Consider the following 12,982-nt stretch of genomic DNA (forward strand, 5'->3'; position numbering starts at 1 on the left):
CAAAAGAGACTGGGAGAGGGTTTCATGTGATGTGTGCCGTGTCACATGTTCAGGGACCAGGCCTGAGTGAGTCAACTAGAAAAACAGAGCGACTCGCTTACGAGGATTCCTTCATACTTTTGTCACTAAGTTGTCTCCTGGGTGGCCGCCTGGTTGGAGAGTTGTGCGCTGCTAGTTAAAAGTTGTGTAATGTCACGGCGAAGCATATTTTCCTTGGGCACAAATCGCTGTTGTGCATTTTTATTGCGATTTTTAAACATTCTCATAATCAGGAATTTCCAGATGTTTTTGCCTTAATGATGCTTTTGAGGTTGTTTGACTTGCGCCTGATATGTTAAACCTACAATTAAAGATCTCAGAGTCCAAGATTCTTAAAGAAAACTGCTTTGGCAAGACAAACAATGGATGTCTTGTCCATAGTATGTGTCCTTTCAGCCCTTTCAGTTGATTACGGCACGTTTTTAAAGAACTAGATCTGCATGCAAATCATATATCACAAAATACACTCTCTCCTGTGCTCCTTTCTCAGGTGTATGACAGAGAACTGGAGAAGGCTGAAGGCTTTGAGCAGTTGGCTGATTTCTGTCAAACGTTTAAACTTCACCGTGGAAGAGTCCAGAACGAGAGTGAAGACCCTTCTGTTGTTGGAGAGTTCAAGGTAGGGTCACTCATAACCTCTCAGCTACTATCAACTGCTATCACATTCAGTCTCCAAGAGGAAAAAAATTCAGACGGCACCAGATGAAGCAATGGATGGGTGCCGTTGCTTATTAGCTAAGCTAATGAAAAGTCATTTGAATTGGCCCTTCTATTTAAAATGATCACATACTTGCCTCTGGCAGGTTCAGTCTGTACTTTGTCAAATTGAACATTCAACAGTTTGTTAATTTAGAGCGTTCTGCAAGAGATCCAGAGTCATGTGCCATTCTTTTGGTAAACTGTCTAGAACTCCTTGCCTTCTTTACAGACACTGTCTCTTAAAAATAGAGGTTCTTTAATGGTTCTGGGAACTTTAGGTCACTTTAAGGCTCTTACCAAGAACCATGTTATGTTGTGTAGGGTTGCTGAGCCAAGTAGTAGTTTTAGTAAATTTGTTATGTCATACGTTCAGTTGTAGTATTATTATTATTTTAATATTTATCTTTTTAGATAATGAAAGTATGACAGTAATATGGGGTTGGAACTTAAACTTAAAAATATCCTCCTGTGGCATCCGGCATATGACTGTAAAACCCATTTTTGGTTCTAATTGGGACCTTTAATTTAAAGAGTCTAGATGCTTTTTCCTGGTTTATTTGGATTACAACTGGTTTAGTTCTAGTAGGATTTGAGGGAACTAAATTTGAGGGATTTAAGTGTAATTTGAGGTTTGTCTGGAGGCCCCAGACAGCAGGTCTCCAAAAAAAAGTCAAACTAAATTGCACCATGAGTTACACTGACTCCTGTCCTCCTTCAGGGCTCATTTAAGATCTATCCGTTGCCTGACGATCCCTCGATGCCCGTACCCCCACGCCAGTTCCGCAAACTCCCCCCGAACGGTTTAGAGCAGTGCCTGGTGCGCGTCTACATCATCCAGGCCTATGGCTTACAGCCCAAAGATGCCAACGGCAAGGTAGGTACAACAACCAAAACAAGGCACTAAAGGAAAGAAACATGTGAACAAGCAGTTCGCTTTTCAGTGACCTTGTATATGGCTCGGGGTTGAGAGAGGTTGTTACAACAGCCCTTGTATTTTCACTAGATGCATTCACAAATCTCTAGTTTTTTTTTCATCAGCCAGAGGAGTCCTTGCAAAGTGCCAGAGTCATAAGAGAGCTGAGAAATTGCTTTATGAAAACATGGAGCCACCCTTTTACCCACAACCATAAACTCGCAATCGCTGCCCGAGACCTGGCCAACACGCCACCACCGCTGGCCCTGCGTCAGATGGAATTTCTCTTCATTAGTTGCGAATATGCTAAGATGGCGTGCTTTCATCACCTACTCAGGCCAGGAGTTATGATATGGAACATTTCACACATGTACTCGCTGCCTATGAAACAGACACTGATCACAGAGATTTGATGCTTTTTTCCACCGAAAGAGCAAAGAGCGGTTGTTTTAAGTACAAAAAGAGGGAGTGCTGTTTTGGATATTGTCGCTTATAGCATTTATGTGCGACTGTGTGGCTATGTTAACACATACTAACAAGCACTGCTTGTTCTTTCGTAGTGTGACCCCTATGTTAAGATCACACTTGGCAAGAAATCAGTCGATGACCACGACAATTACATACCCTGTACTTTGGACCCTGTCTTTGGAAAGTAAGTTTTTTTCTCTCTTTCTTTCTGTCTCTGAACAGATTCACACACACACACATACAGATATAGAAACACGTCATTGCAAGGCTCAATTATACCAGCAGGGGTCACCACACTCATAATAATGACGACGCCCCTAATTCTGAGAGTCTTGACGTTGACTAGGTGCGAGATGGAAGGTTTGATCTGGTGGCTAAATGATGACTGAATAGCAAGCATGTGAATTACTGATTTTGAAAACATTTAAGCTAAATAATTCAGAGATTAAACTGTGTCTTTTGCTTCTCATTTAGGATGTTTGAGCTGACATGCTCTCTGCCCATTGAGAAAGACCTAAAGATCGTGCTGTATGATTATGACATGGTCACTAAGGATGAGAAAATCGGAGAGACCATCATTGATTTGGAGAATCGCTTCTTGTCACGTCATGGTGCTCGCTGCGGCCTGCCACAGTCCTACTGTTTGTAAGAAATGCCTCTGTTTCTGATTGTATATCCTTTCACCTACCAGGTATTATTAGGAGTCATTATGAAAACTGTAAAAAAAACAGGAAATGAATGTTGTAAAACTTAACTTGATCCAGTGTCATATTGTGATCCTCAAGATCTTCTAAAGACCAGCAAACCATTTTTTTTTAAAACTCTATTGTCATATAGTTCTGAAACACATCCCTGCTTAAAAACAACTTCAAACAGCCCGTGGTCGAGTGCTGGTCTTAGCTGGCTTAAGATGGTTTTGCTGGTCCCTAACCCTAAGTTTTGATTAACTGTTGACAATTACAATAACTATGATAACACATTCTGCTTAGTTTTGCATTATAAATAAACTCTTTTTGTCTCTGTGCCGGCTCTAGGTCTGGAGTTAACCAGTGGCGAGATCAGCTGAAACCATCCCAGTTACTTCATCGTCTGTGCGAGAAGCGAAACTACAAACTGCCTGTCTACAAGCAGGACAGAATCTACTTCAGAGGACAGGAGTACACAGTTGCAGACCTTGGTCAGTGTCCTAAACACACACTCCAACTAGTTTCTTACCACTGAATTTAATGTTCATGATATTTGATCATTAATTCTGCGATTGTCGTTACCGAGAGCGGCTTCTCACGTGGGCGCGTACGTACGAATAAACAGAGGCATCGCGACCTATCAAACCCAGGGGCTGGACGGCGAAAAAAGAAAGTGGAAGTATTTTCTTTGGAGCTGCTGAAAGCATTAGTCACGAGTAAGAGCTAATCAAAGCAGCAACCTGACTCCATCACATCTTCCGTCATTAAAAAAAGCGAGTCGAGCACGAGATTGGCTGCGGTTCTGTGAAAACACTGACAGAAAAAGAATAACGATATATGTCTCGGCTTGTGCCATACATCATATCTGTGTGTGTGGGATCACAGAGCTGTCGGGGAGGCCGCTTGGCTGTTCTTGCTCGGTGCTATGAGCGGAAAGAATGAGTTGTTCCTCTGTGCGAAGAAAAACAAGTGCGATATTGTAAAGACGAAGGACCTGTGTAAACATACAGCACCTTTGACATAGTCATTCATTCACAGCAAATTTATCACTCCTTGCCACAGCAACCTAACGTCCCCTCCTGCTTAAAAGTGTGCCCTGGGGAAGATAACGCTAACTAATGCTAGTTCACCGTTAGGTGTGTATTATGTTGATCTTACTTGTGCGTAACCTCCATCAGATCCTCCCAGCCCTTCTGGTTTGACCTCTAAGCACTTCAAGTCCCACGGCCGCCTTTCAAGCAGTCAGATGTCACGCAGGGCCTGTAGAAAGCTAAGCTCTTCAGCCATTTTCCCTTCCATGATGCTTTGGGATGAGGTCGGCTTCAGATTTATGGTGAACCAGCATACAAGTGTGTTCAGCCAAGGTCAACAGTGTGTCGGGGCTCCTCAGCCTCCTGCTCCCGTGTCTCGCCGCGGAGGAATACTACATCTCTTTGTTTGGCCCTCGTAACTGCGCAACCCGCGCATCAAAGCAATTATCAGGTGGCCTTTTCGGGCATCCAACTTCATGGCAGAAATTGTCTTCCTCCACTTTAGTCTTTTTCCTCTTTTCTCCACACTCCAACCATGTTTCCCTCAGGGACGTGACACAAGGTTTCAAAGCATAAACTCAACAGTGGGCGTTTATTTTTTTTTCTTCCCTCGCTCTTTCTTTTTGCTTTTTGACAAGGGGAAACTCTCTTCCTAGAGCAACAGCAGTGCAATCAACGCATCATCTGAGGAACGGGGAAAGATAAACATTTCCAAATATTTAAGTGGAATGCTTCATGAATGTTGGCTTTTTTCTGCTCTCAGTTCCGACTTAATAAAACTTGATGCCCAAATGTTCTTCATATCAAATCAGAGGTTACATAGTGTTCCATTTCATGGTTTTAACGGAAAATAACATTGTGAGGAATCTTCCTTATAACTGTTCAACTATTTTAAAAACATAAAAGTTTGAAGTGCCTCAACATTTTGTGTCAATATGAATTTAAACTACAGTGACGTTATTGTTGACTACATTTGGCCCTCAGATGAAGGGAAACCTCTTAACCCTCACCTGGGACCAGTGATGGAGCGTCTAGCTCTCTTGGTGTTGAGGAGACAGGGTCTGGTGCCCGAACATGTAGAGACGCGACCCCTCTACAGCCCCCTTCAGCCAGATATAGAACAGGTTACAAAGTTTAATATTCCTATTACCAAAATTAAATTTTTTGTTATTTTATAACATTTTATATGTATCATTTACATGTATTTTAATTTTTGTAGATTTTATGCAAAATTGCATATTTTATTATATATTAATGTAAAATGTAATAGTTTATTTTATCTTATAGTAAATATGCAATGTATTTATTTCATTCTATACTAAATTTTAAAAAGTAATATCATTTATTTGTTTATTTTTTTGTTTATGTAATGAAATGTATTTTATTCTTTAATTTTGAAAAAAATTAATACAATTTAATTTAATTTTAATTAAAAAATTTTAGCAGAGCCACGTTATATCATATAGCTATCTCTATGCTTGTCTCGGGTTTTTCTTGATATGCCCTCTCACTCTTTACTGAGTAATTTAATTTATCAAAACCCAGGGGCGGTTGCAAATGTGGGTGGACATTTTCCCCAAATCTTTAGGTCCACCAGCACCTCCGTTCAACATCACGCCACGCAAAGCCAAAAAGTAAGAGCATTTCCTTGGTTTAGTATCTATCAATTTTGTTCTCAAAACACATCTAGAAGCATAATGTGTCCATGTTTTCTTCTCCCATAGGTTCTTCCTGCGCTGTATTATATGGAACACAAGAGATGTTATCTTGGATGATGTCAGTGTTACTGGGGAGAAGATGAGTGACATTTATGTGAAAGGGTACATCTGGGTGTCATAAATGGGTTGTTGGGTTTGTGTGTATAAGCTCTGGTTAAATTAAGTTGTTCTTGTTTCCCATTTCACGGGCCTGTTGCTTGTCTGTTGCCACTGTGACCAATAGTAACAATGGCTTGCAAAAATTATCGATCAGTAGCAACAAACACACAGTTGCAAGGCAACCATAGACCCAAGCTGTAGGCCAATTACAGCTAAGCAGCATGGTCTTCTAATGTGTTGGAAATGATGTGCCGGGTATTTGTGAATGTTATTTTTTCAATCCTAGCTGGATGCATGGCCATGAAGAGAACAAGCAGAAAACAGACGTGCACTATCGATCGCTGGGCGGCGAAGGCAACTTTAATTGGCGCTTCCTCTTCCCCTTTCACTATTTACCTGCAGAACAGCTATGCACCGTTGATAAGAAGGTGAGACGTAATCTGCATTTGTAAATTAAGTGGAAACCAACTGCATGTCAATTGAGAAAGACATAAAGGAAAACTCAAAATGAATCTGAACTGTTGATAAGAAAACAGGACATGATCTGCATTTGTGAGTTTAGTGGAAATATGTCAATTGTCAATTGAAAAAGACGTAAAAAGAAAACTCGGACCGGATTTGTTTAGTGGCTAGCTAGTGACGCTAGGCCTGTCGAAATTTATATCCGCACCCTGCGCTTCAGCTATGTTGTTGAAATGAAAATCTCCGGCCTTGATTGAATCTGAATAGGTGATCCGCAGGTCATCCTGCGTGATTTGCAGAGGTTTAGTCTAATGGCCACATTTTGAAGGCTATCACTGCAGTTGGCAGGTGTTTAATGCAATGTTTCAAAGCCAGATATGTTGCAGGCTGCATCTGGCACGCTTCCACTTACCGAACGTGGTACATGAACATCTTGTAACTGCGAGACAGTCCAGACTTCAGCCAAGCAATCTCAGGGAAAACAGTTAAAGTGAGGTTTTGGCAGGCAAGAGATCAGTTATGGTAAGATTGAAGATAGCGGTTCCACCCATTAAACTGAGAGCGGCCTGCAACAGCTGTCAAAAGATAGATCCGCTTTGGCTGAAGTTTGTTGGACGCAACACACAATAGAACCGATACACAGTGAAAAGGATTCTCTTGCATGAAACGCGGCCCTCGGGGATAAATTAGAAGTGAGTTCTTGTTTGCAGTGTTTGTTTTGATGGAGCTGTATGCGGTTGTCAGGCAGGATGTGCGGACCGATGCGGCCTGTTTACCGGTGAACGCAGCAGTGCAGCTCTGTGAAGCGTGAGTTCATTATCCTCGTGTTTGTCCGCACATCCATCACGGGTACAGTACGGTGGGAATGCTGTCACGCAGATGGAATCCTGTCTGGCGGTGGGGTGCTGATTCAGGGCTGTAGTGGGAGTCGCTAACACTCTTTTCTGACTGGGACGTTTCTGTCGCTCTCGGTGGCTCTCACTCACTCTCTGTTTCTCACCCTCTTTCTAATTCTGCTTCGCAGATTCACGCTATAATTTCCTCACTCTGTCTTTCTCAGTCGCTGTCTTGGTCTGTCGGTTTATTTCCGCCTCTCTGTTTCTCCTAGAGGTGGTGTTGCTCGTTAGTGGTGCTGGGTACTAATAGGTTGTTGGGTCAGATTTCACAAGCAAGGCAATTAGTAGTAATGATTATTGGATATTTGAGATTATTTAATATATTTATATATTGAAAATTTCATTGTTAATGCTCATTCCCCCTTTTTTTTTTACATTTAGATGACCTTAAACTCACTTAATCTTTAATACATTAATAAAAAATAAAAAAAGTGTTAAATGTAAGATTTAGCAAATATCAAAATGAATATCCATTTTTCATACTGTACAAGTAGTATTACCTAAGTTCACTTGTAGCATTTAAAATAGTTAATTTAAATTTTTGTTTTATATTTAACTTTGTTTAGATAAAACCGTGTAGAATTTTAATATCAGTTGTTTATCAGGTTATCCGTCAGTATTAAATTTTTTTTAACCGAAATTGCTCAATATTGGATATTTATTTGTACAAGCTCATTCACCCTGTTTTTACGCACTAATAATTAAACACTGTTACGTTACCTTCAGCAAATCTCAAAATGAATATAATTTTTTCATATTGTGCATGATAGCATTTTGATGTTTAAATTCACTTGTATCATTTAAAATGATTGATTTTTGATATTTGTTTTATTTTAAAGTTTAGACATAATATTCTAAAAATATAAATACAAATATTTTGAAAATATAATTTCATACCTGCCATATGTATATGTATTATTAACTCTAACATGAAAATAATTATTGGCTTGTCACTATTAGACAGAATGGAAATATTGCACATCTCTAGCAGTTAGCCTGGGTTGCTTAAAATAATATTTCAGGTTCAGTACAAGTTGGGCTCACTCGACAGGATGTTGATTACAGCAGAAAATACACTTTTCACGGTTACAGTTACAATAAAAATAAACACACAATGAAATTAACAGTTCAACTTACAAAAGCGCAATTACAAATCAGTATGTAGTTCTTCTGTTAGTACCTCTCTCAATCTCACCATGTTTTTTTTTTCTCTACAGGAGCATTTTTGGAGTCTGGATAATGCTGAAACAAAACTTCCTCCTAAACTCACTATCCAGATCTGGGACAATGACAAGTTCTCCTTTGATGATTTCCTTGGTAAGACCAAAACCCAATAGCTGTCCCTCGTGGCAGATCACTCCTCAGCTCTCTTCCACAGCTTCGCCACCCTCAGCAAATTCAGTCGTGTTAACCTTGCAAAGCACCACAAAGCTGTTTTTCAAGCATATTTCTCAGCCTTGACATGACAGAAGAAAAACGTTCTGTGGAACCGGACCACACTGATAGGACCATGTGTGTGGTTTATTGTCATTAGCCTATACCTCTGTCTATATGAATATGTGCGTACAGGGAGATGGTTACCAAAACCCCCTTAACCTGTGTGAGGTTACCCACCGCACTGTTGTGTAGCGTGACCGTCAGCATAAATGCACTTAACAATCTTAACGCAAATACATCATTCAGACCACATGAGCGCTCTATAGCATCTTTACTGCTAATGTTATTATTATCAGCTGAACCTAATTTCCAGCATGTCAGCACAACTGGAAGAGAAATAAGTTATGAGCCGTCTCCTTAAAGACCTCTATAAAATACACTGATCTATGTACATTTGTAAAATAATTAGCATCCGACCACAATAGGAAAACCTCAAAGAAAACGACTGACTGCCAGCTGCAAAGTCTGAAGGTCACAGACATTTTTTACTGATATTATGGGAAATGATTGAGAAAAACAAGATTATGACACTTGCTGACTGTTGCTTCTATTATATTTGTGTTTCTTTTGCATAGATAATTTACATTTACATACAGTGGGTACGGAAAGTATTCAGACCCCCTTCAATTTTTCACTCTTTGTTATATTGCAGCCATTTGCTAAAATCATTTAAGTTAATTCTGCTAAATTTCTAGATATTATTTTATATTTAATGTGCAGTCTTGTTTCACTGCTGTAGTGTGTCATTGTGTGACAAATCAATTGTTGAACTTTTTGCTCAATTTCTTCTCACTCTTTCTAAGGCTCTTTGGAAATGGATCTGAACCATATGCTGAGTCCAGCAAAGTCTCCAGAGAAGTGTGGTCTTGAGATGTTCTCTCAGTCCCAGGACAAGCTGGTGTCTTTGTTTGAGCAGAAGACAGTAAAAGGCTGGTGGCCTTGCGTGCGTGACAGAGAAAATGAAAAGATACTTGCAGTAAGAGTTACACAAAAACCAGGGTTATTATTGTCTTGAGAAATTCACTATTTTCTTTTTCTTTCTTTCTTTCTTTCTTTCTCTTCCGTACTATGCCTTTTATGTTTCATAACTAAAATCAAATGGCTGGTGTCATTTTGATTACACCCTCTCCTATCTATTTAGTTAGATATTTATGACACAGTAAAACATACGCTATGTTTGAGAGGATAAATTTATCAGACTGCCCTGCACTGATTAAAAAATGAAAACTGAAGTAATTTTCTGTAAATTGTTTTATTTATAGTGTAATGCACATTTATAGCTTCAATTTAGTTATATTTAGTACTTAGTGTTAAGTTTTAATTTTTTATATTTATTTCAAAAAATTAAATATTATATTATAAAAATTGTTACATTATTTTATTACATTCTTACTTAAATATTCAGTTAAATATTACATATTAAGTGAAATAATTTGGTACCACTTACAATAAGGTCCATTAGGTAGTTAATTAATTAATTAACAAAACATAAACTAACAATTAAAACGAAATATGAAATTATTATTTATCATTACATTCTGCATTTTCCAACCACCAGCCTGTATGTCTCTGTGATAAAGTTTGTTTAGGGGAAAGGAAGAAGTCGGGGTCGGCGTGACTGAGGCTCGGGGAATTTTATTTAGCTCTCCCAAAATTATAAGCATAGGCGTGATCACACGCATCAAACAACATAAACTCAGAGCACGTTGGCTGTATTCTCGGTCACTTGGGCCACGAGTCCTCAGTCGGTCTCTCTCTCCTGCTTCTGATCCACCGTGGCCTTTTACGGTCTCCCCACACCAATCACTGTAAGTAGAAGCAGGTGAATGTCATTCTGCACTTGACCTACTTACTCACCGCTCGTCTCCGACTGCTCCCTCCCGCTGCAAACCCCGTTAAACCACGCCCCCTCGCCACATACCCCCACCACCCGACTCAGGCCGGGGAGACCTCCGAGAATTTGAAGGGTTGCAATGCTAGATACCAACGGGTGATCCGCGCGTTGGTATCCTTCATGCGGTGGAGCCACTGCAGGGGCGCGTGGTCCAAACAGAGGGTGAATTCCCGGCCCAGGAGATAATAGCGGAGGGTGAGGACCGCCCACCGAATGGCCAAACATTCCTTTTCAATTGTGCTGTACATCGTCTCCCTCTTAGAGAGCTTGCGACTGATGTACAGCACCGGCTGCTCCTCACCCCCTATCTCCTGGGCCAGAGAACTGCCTCACCTCCTTTTTGGTCTTGGGGCAAGTTGCAACCGCTGCAGTCTTATTAATTTGGGGACGCACCTGCCCGTGACCCAAGTGGAAGCCCAGATACCTGACCTCCACACGCCCAACCGCACACTTCGATAGGCAGCGGCATATGCAGCATGTGGCCGTAAGATTTTGTCCATGAGGCGCTGAAACGTGGCCGGTGCCCCGAACAGCCCAAAAGGAAGCGTGACAAACTAGTGTAATCCAAACGGCGTTGTGAAGGCTGTTTTTTCTTTGGATAATGGTGATAAGGGGATCTGCCAATATCCTTTCGTCAAGTCCAGTGTCGAATTAAACTGAGCTGTACCCAGCCGATCAAGCAATTCGTCAACTCGCGGCATGGGATATGAGTCGAATTTCGACACAGCATTCACCTTGCGATAATCCACACAGAATCGCACGGAGTCGTCTGTTTTAGGTACTAAAACTATCGGGCTCGCCCAATCGCTGTGGGACTCCTCTATTACCCCCATCTCTAGCATTGCCTCTAATTCTGTCTGAACGACCTTTTTTTGTGTTCAGGTAATCGATATGGCCGGCTCCAAACCACCACTCCCGGCTCAGTCTCAATATGGTGCTGTATGAGGTCGGTTCGGCCAGGCGGGAGCGAAAACACATCCACAAAAGCGGCCTGTAGCTTAGCTACATCAGTGAGTTGCGAGGGCGAGAGGTGATCTCCTCCAGGGGCCAGAGCCAGGGATTGGTGTTTGATGTTCGCCTCTGGCCCGAGATCATCCTCCTCACTCACTGCCGTCGCTAACATCACTGATTCCGCCTCGCTCCACTTTTTGAGGAGGTTGAGGTGGTAGATCTGATGTGCTCTGCCCCTGTCTCTACGAATTACCTTATAATCAAGATCTCCAATTCGCCGCGTGACCTCGAAGGGCCCTTGCCACTTGGCGAGTAATTTAGAGCTAGACGTGGGAAGTAATACAAGCACTTTTTCTCCCGGTGCAAATTTGCGTAGTCTGGCCCCCCAGTTATATAGCCGGCTTTGCCTATCCTGGGCCTGTAACAAATTCTCCATTGACAGCCGCCCCAAGGTGTGGAGATTTGTTCTCAGGTCCAGCACGTATTGAATTTCGTTTCGGCTTTCTGAAGGCCTGTCCTCCCAAGTTTCCCTCAGGACATCCAGCACCCTGCGGGGCTGCCGTCCATAGAGAAGCTCGAAGGGGGAAAACCCCGTGGAGGCTTGCGGGACCTCCCGCACAGCGAAGTGTAATCCAAACGGCGTTGTGAAGGCTGTTTTTTCTTTGGATAATGGTGATAAGGGGATCTGCCAATATCCTTTCGTCAAGTCCAGTGTCTAATAAAATCGAGCTGTACCCAGCCAATCAAGCAATTCGTCAACTCGTGGCATGGGATATGCGTCGAATTTCGACACAGCATTCACCTTGCAATAATCCACACAGAATCGCACGGAGTCGTCTGTTTTAGGTACTAAAACTATCGGGCTCGCCCAATCGCTGTGGGACTCCTCTATTACCCCCATCTCTAGCATTGCCTCTAATTCTGTCTGAACGACCTTTTTTTGTGTTCAGGTAATCGATATGGCCGGCTCCAAACCACCACTCCCGGCTCAGTCTCAATATGGTGCTGTATGAGGTCGGTTCGGCCAGGCGGGAGCGAAAACACATCCACAAAAGCGGCCTGTAGCTTAGCTACATCAGTGAGTTGCGAGGGCGAGAGGTGATCTCCTCCAGGGGCCAGAGCCAGGGATTGGTGTTTGATGTTCGCCTCTGGCCCGAGATCATCCTCCTCACTCACTGCCGTCGCTAACATCACTGATTCCGCCTCGCTCCACTTTTTGAGGAGGTTGAGGTGGTAGATCTGATGCGCTCCGCCCCTGTCTGTACGTGAGGTGGTAGATCTGATGTGCTCTGCCCCTGTCTCTACGAATTACCTTATAATCAAGATCTCCAATTCGCCGCGTGACCTCGAAGGGCCCTTGCCACTTGGCGAGTAATTTAGAGCTAGACGTGGGAAGTAATACAAGCACTTTTTCTCCCGGTGCAAATTTGCGTAGTCTGGCCCCCCAGTTATATAGCCGGCTTTGCCTATCCTGGGCCTGTAACAAATTCTCCATTGACAGCCGCCCCAAGGTGTGGAGTTTTGTTCTCAGGTCCAGCACGTATTGAATTTCATTTCGACTTTCTGAAGGCCCGTCCTCCCAAGTTTCCCTCAGGACATCCAGCACCCCGCGGGGCTGCCGTCCATAGAGAGGCTCGAAGGGGGAAAACCCCGTGGAGGCTTGCGGGACCTCCCGCACAGCGAATAAGA

The 12,982-nt window shown here is 42.3% G+C and overlaps 1 protein-coding gene across 1 annotated transcript in view; it reads left to right on the forward strand.

The window, feature by feature from the left end:
* LOC107691974 (dysferlin-like) overlaps positions 1-12,982 on the forward strand; it is a 23,024-nt gene that overhangs the window by 5,601 nt on the left and 4,441 nt on the right. Inside the window, exons 4-14 of the mRNA XM_016490847.1 lie at positions 530-658; positions 1,457-1,612; positions 2,212-2,303; positions 2,594-2,764; positions 3,154-3,296; positions 4,821-4,960; positions 5,382-5,470; positions 5,561-5,656; positions 5,940-6,081; positions 8,229-8,328; positions 9,252-9,424. Coding sequence (XP_016346333.1) covers positions 530-658; positions 1,457-1,612; positions 2,212-2,303; positions 2,594-2,764; positions 3,154-3,296; positions 4,821-4,960; positions 5,382-5,470; positions 5,561-5,656; positions 5,940-6,081; positions 8,229-8,328; positions 9,252-9,424 — 1,431 coding nt within the window. The remainder of the gene's footprint in view (positions 1-529; positions 659-1,456; positions 1,613-2,211; positions 2,304-2,593; positions 2,765-3,153; positions 3,297-4,820; positions 4,961-5,381; positions 5,471-5,560; positions 5,657-5,939; positions 6,082-8,228; positions 8,329-9,251; positions 9,425-12,982) is intronic.

This window comes from Sinocyclocheilus anshuiensis, unplaced genomic scaffold, assembly GCF_001515605.1.
Source record: "Sinocyclocheilus anshuiensis isolate Anshui unplaced genomic scaffold, SAMN03320099.WGS_v1.1 scaffold426, whole genome shotgun sequence".
Classification (NCBI taxonomy): Eukaryota; Metazoa; Chordata; class Actinopteri; order Cypriniformes; family Cyprinidae; genus Sinocyclocheilus; species Sinocyclocheilus anshuiensis.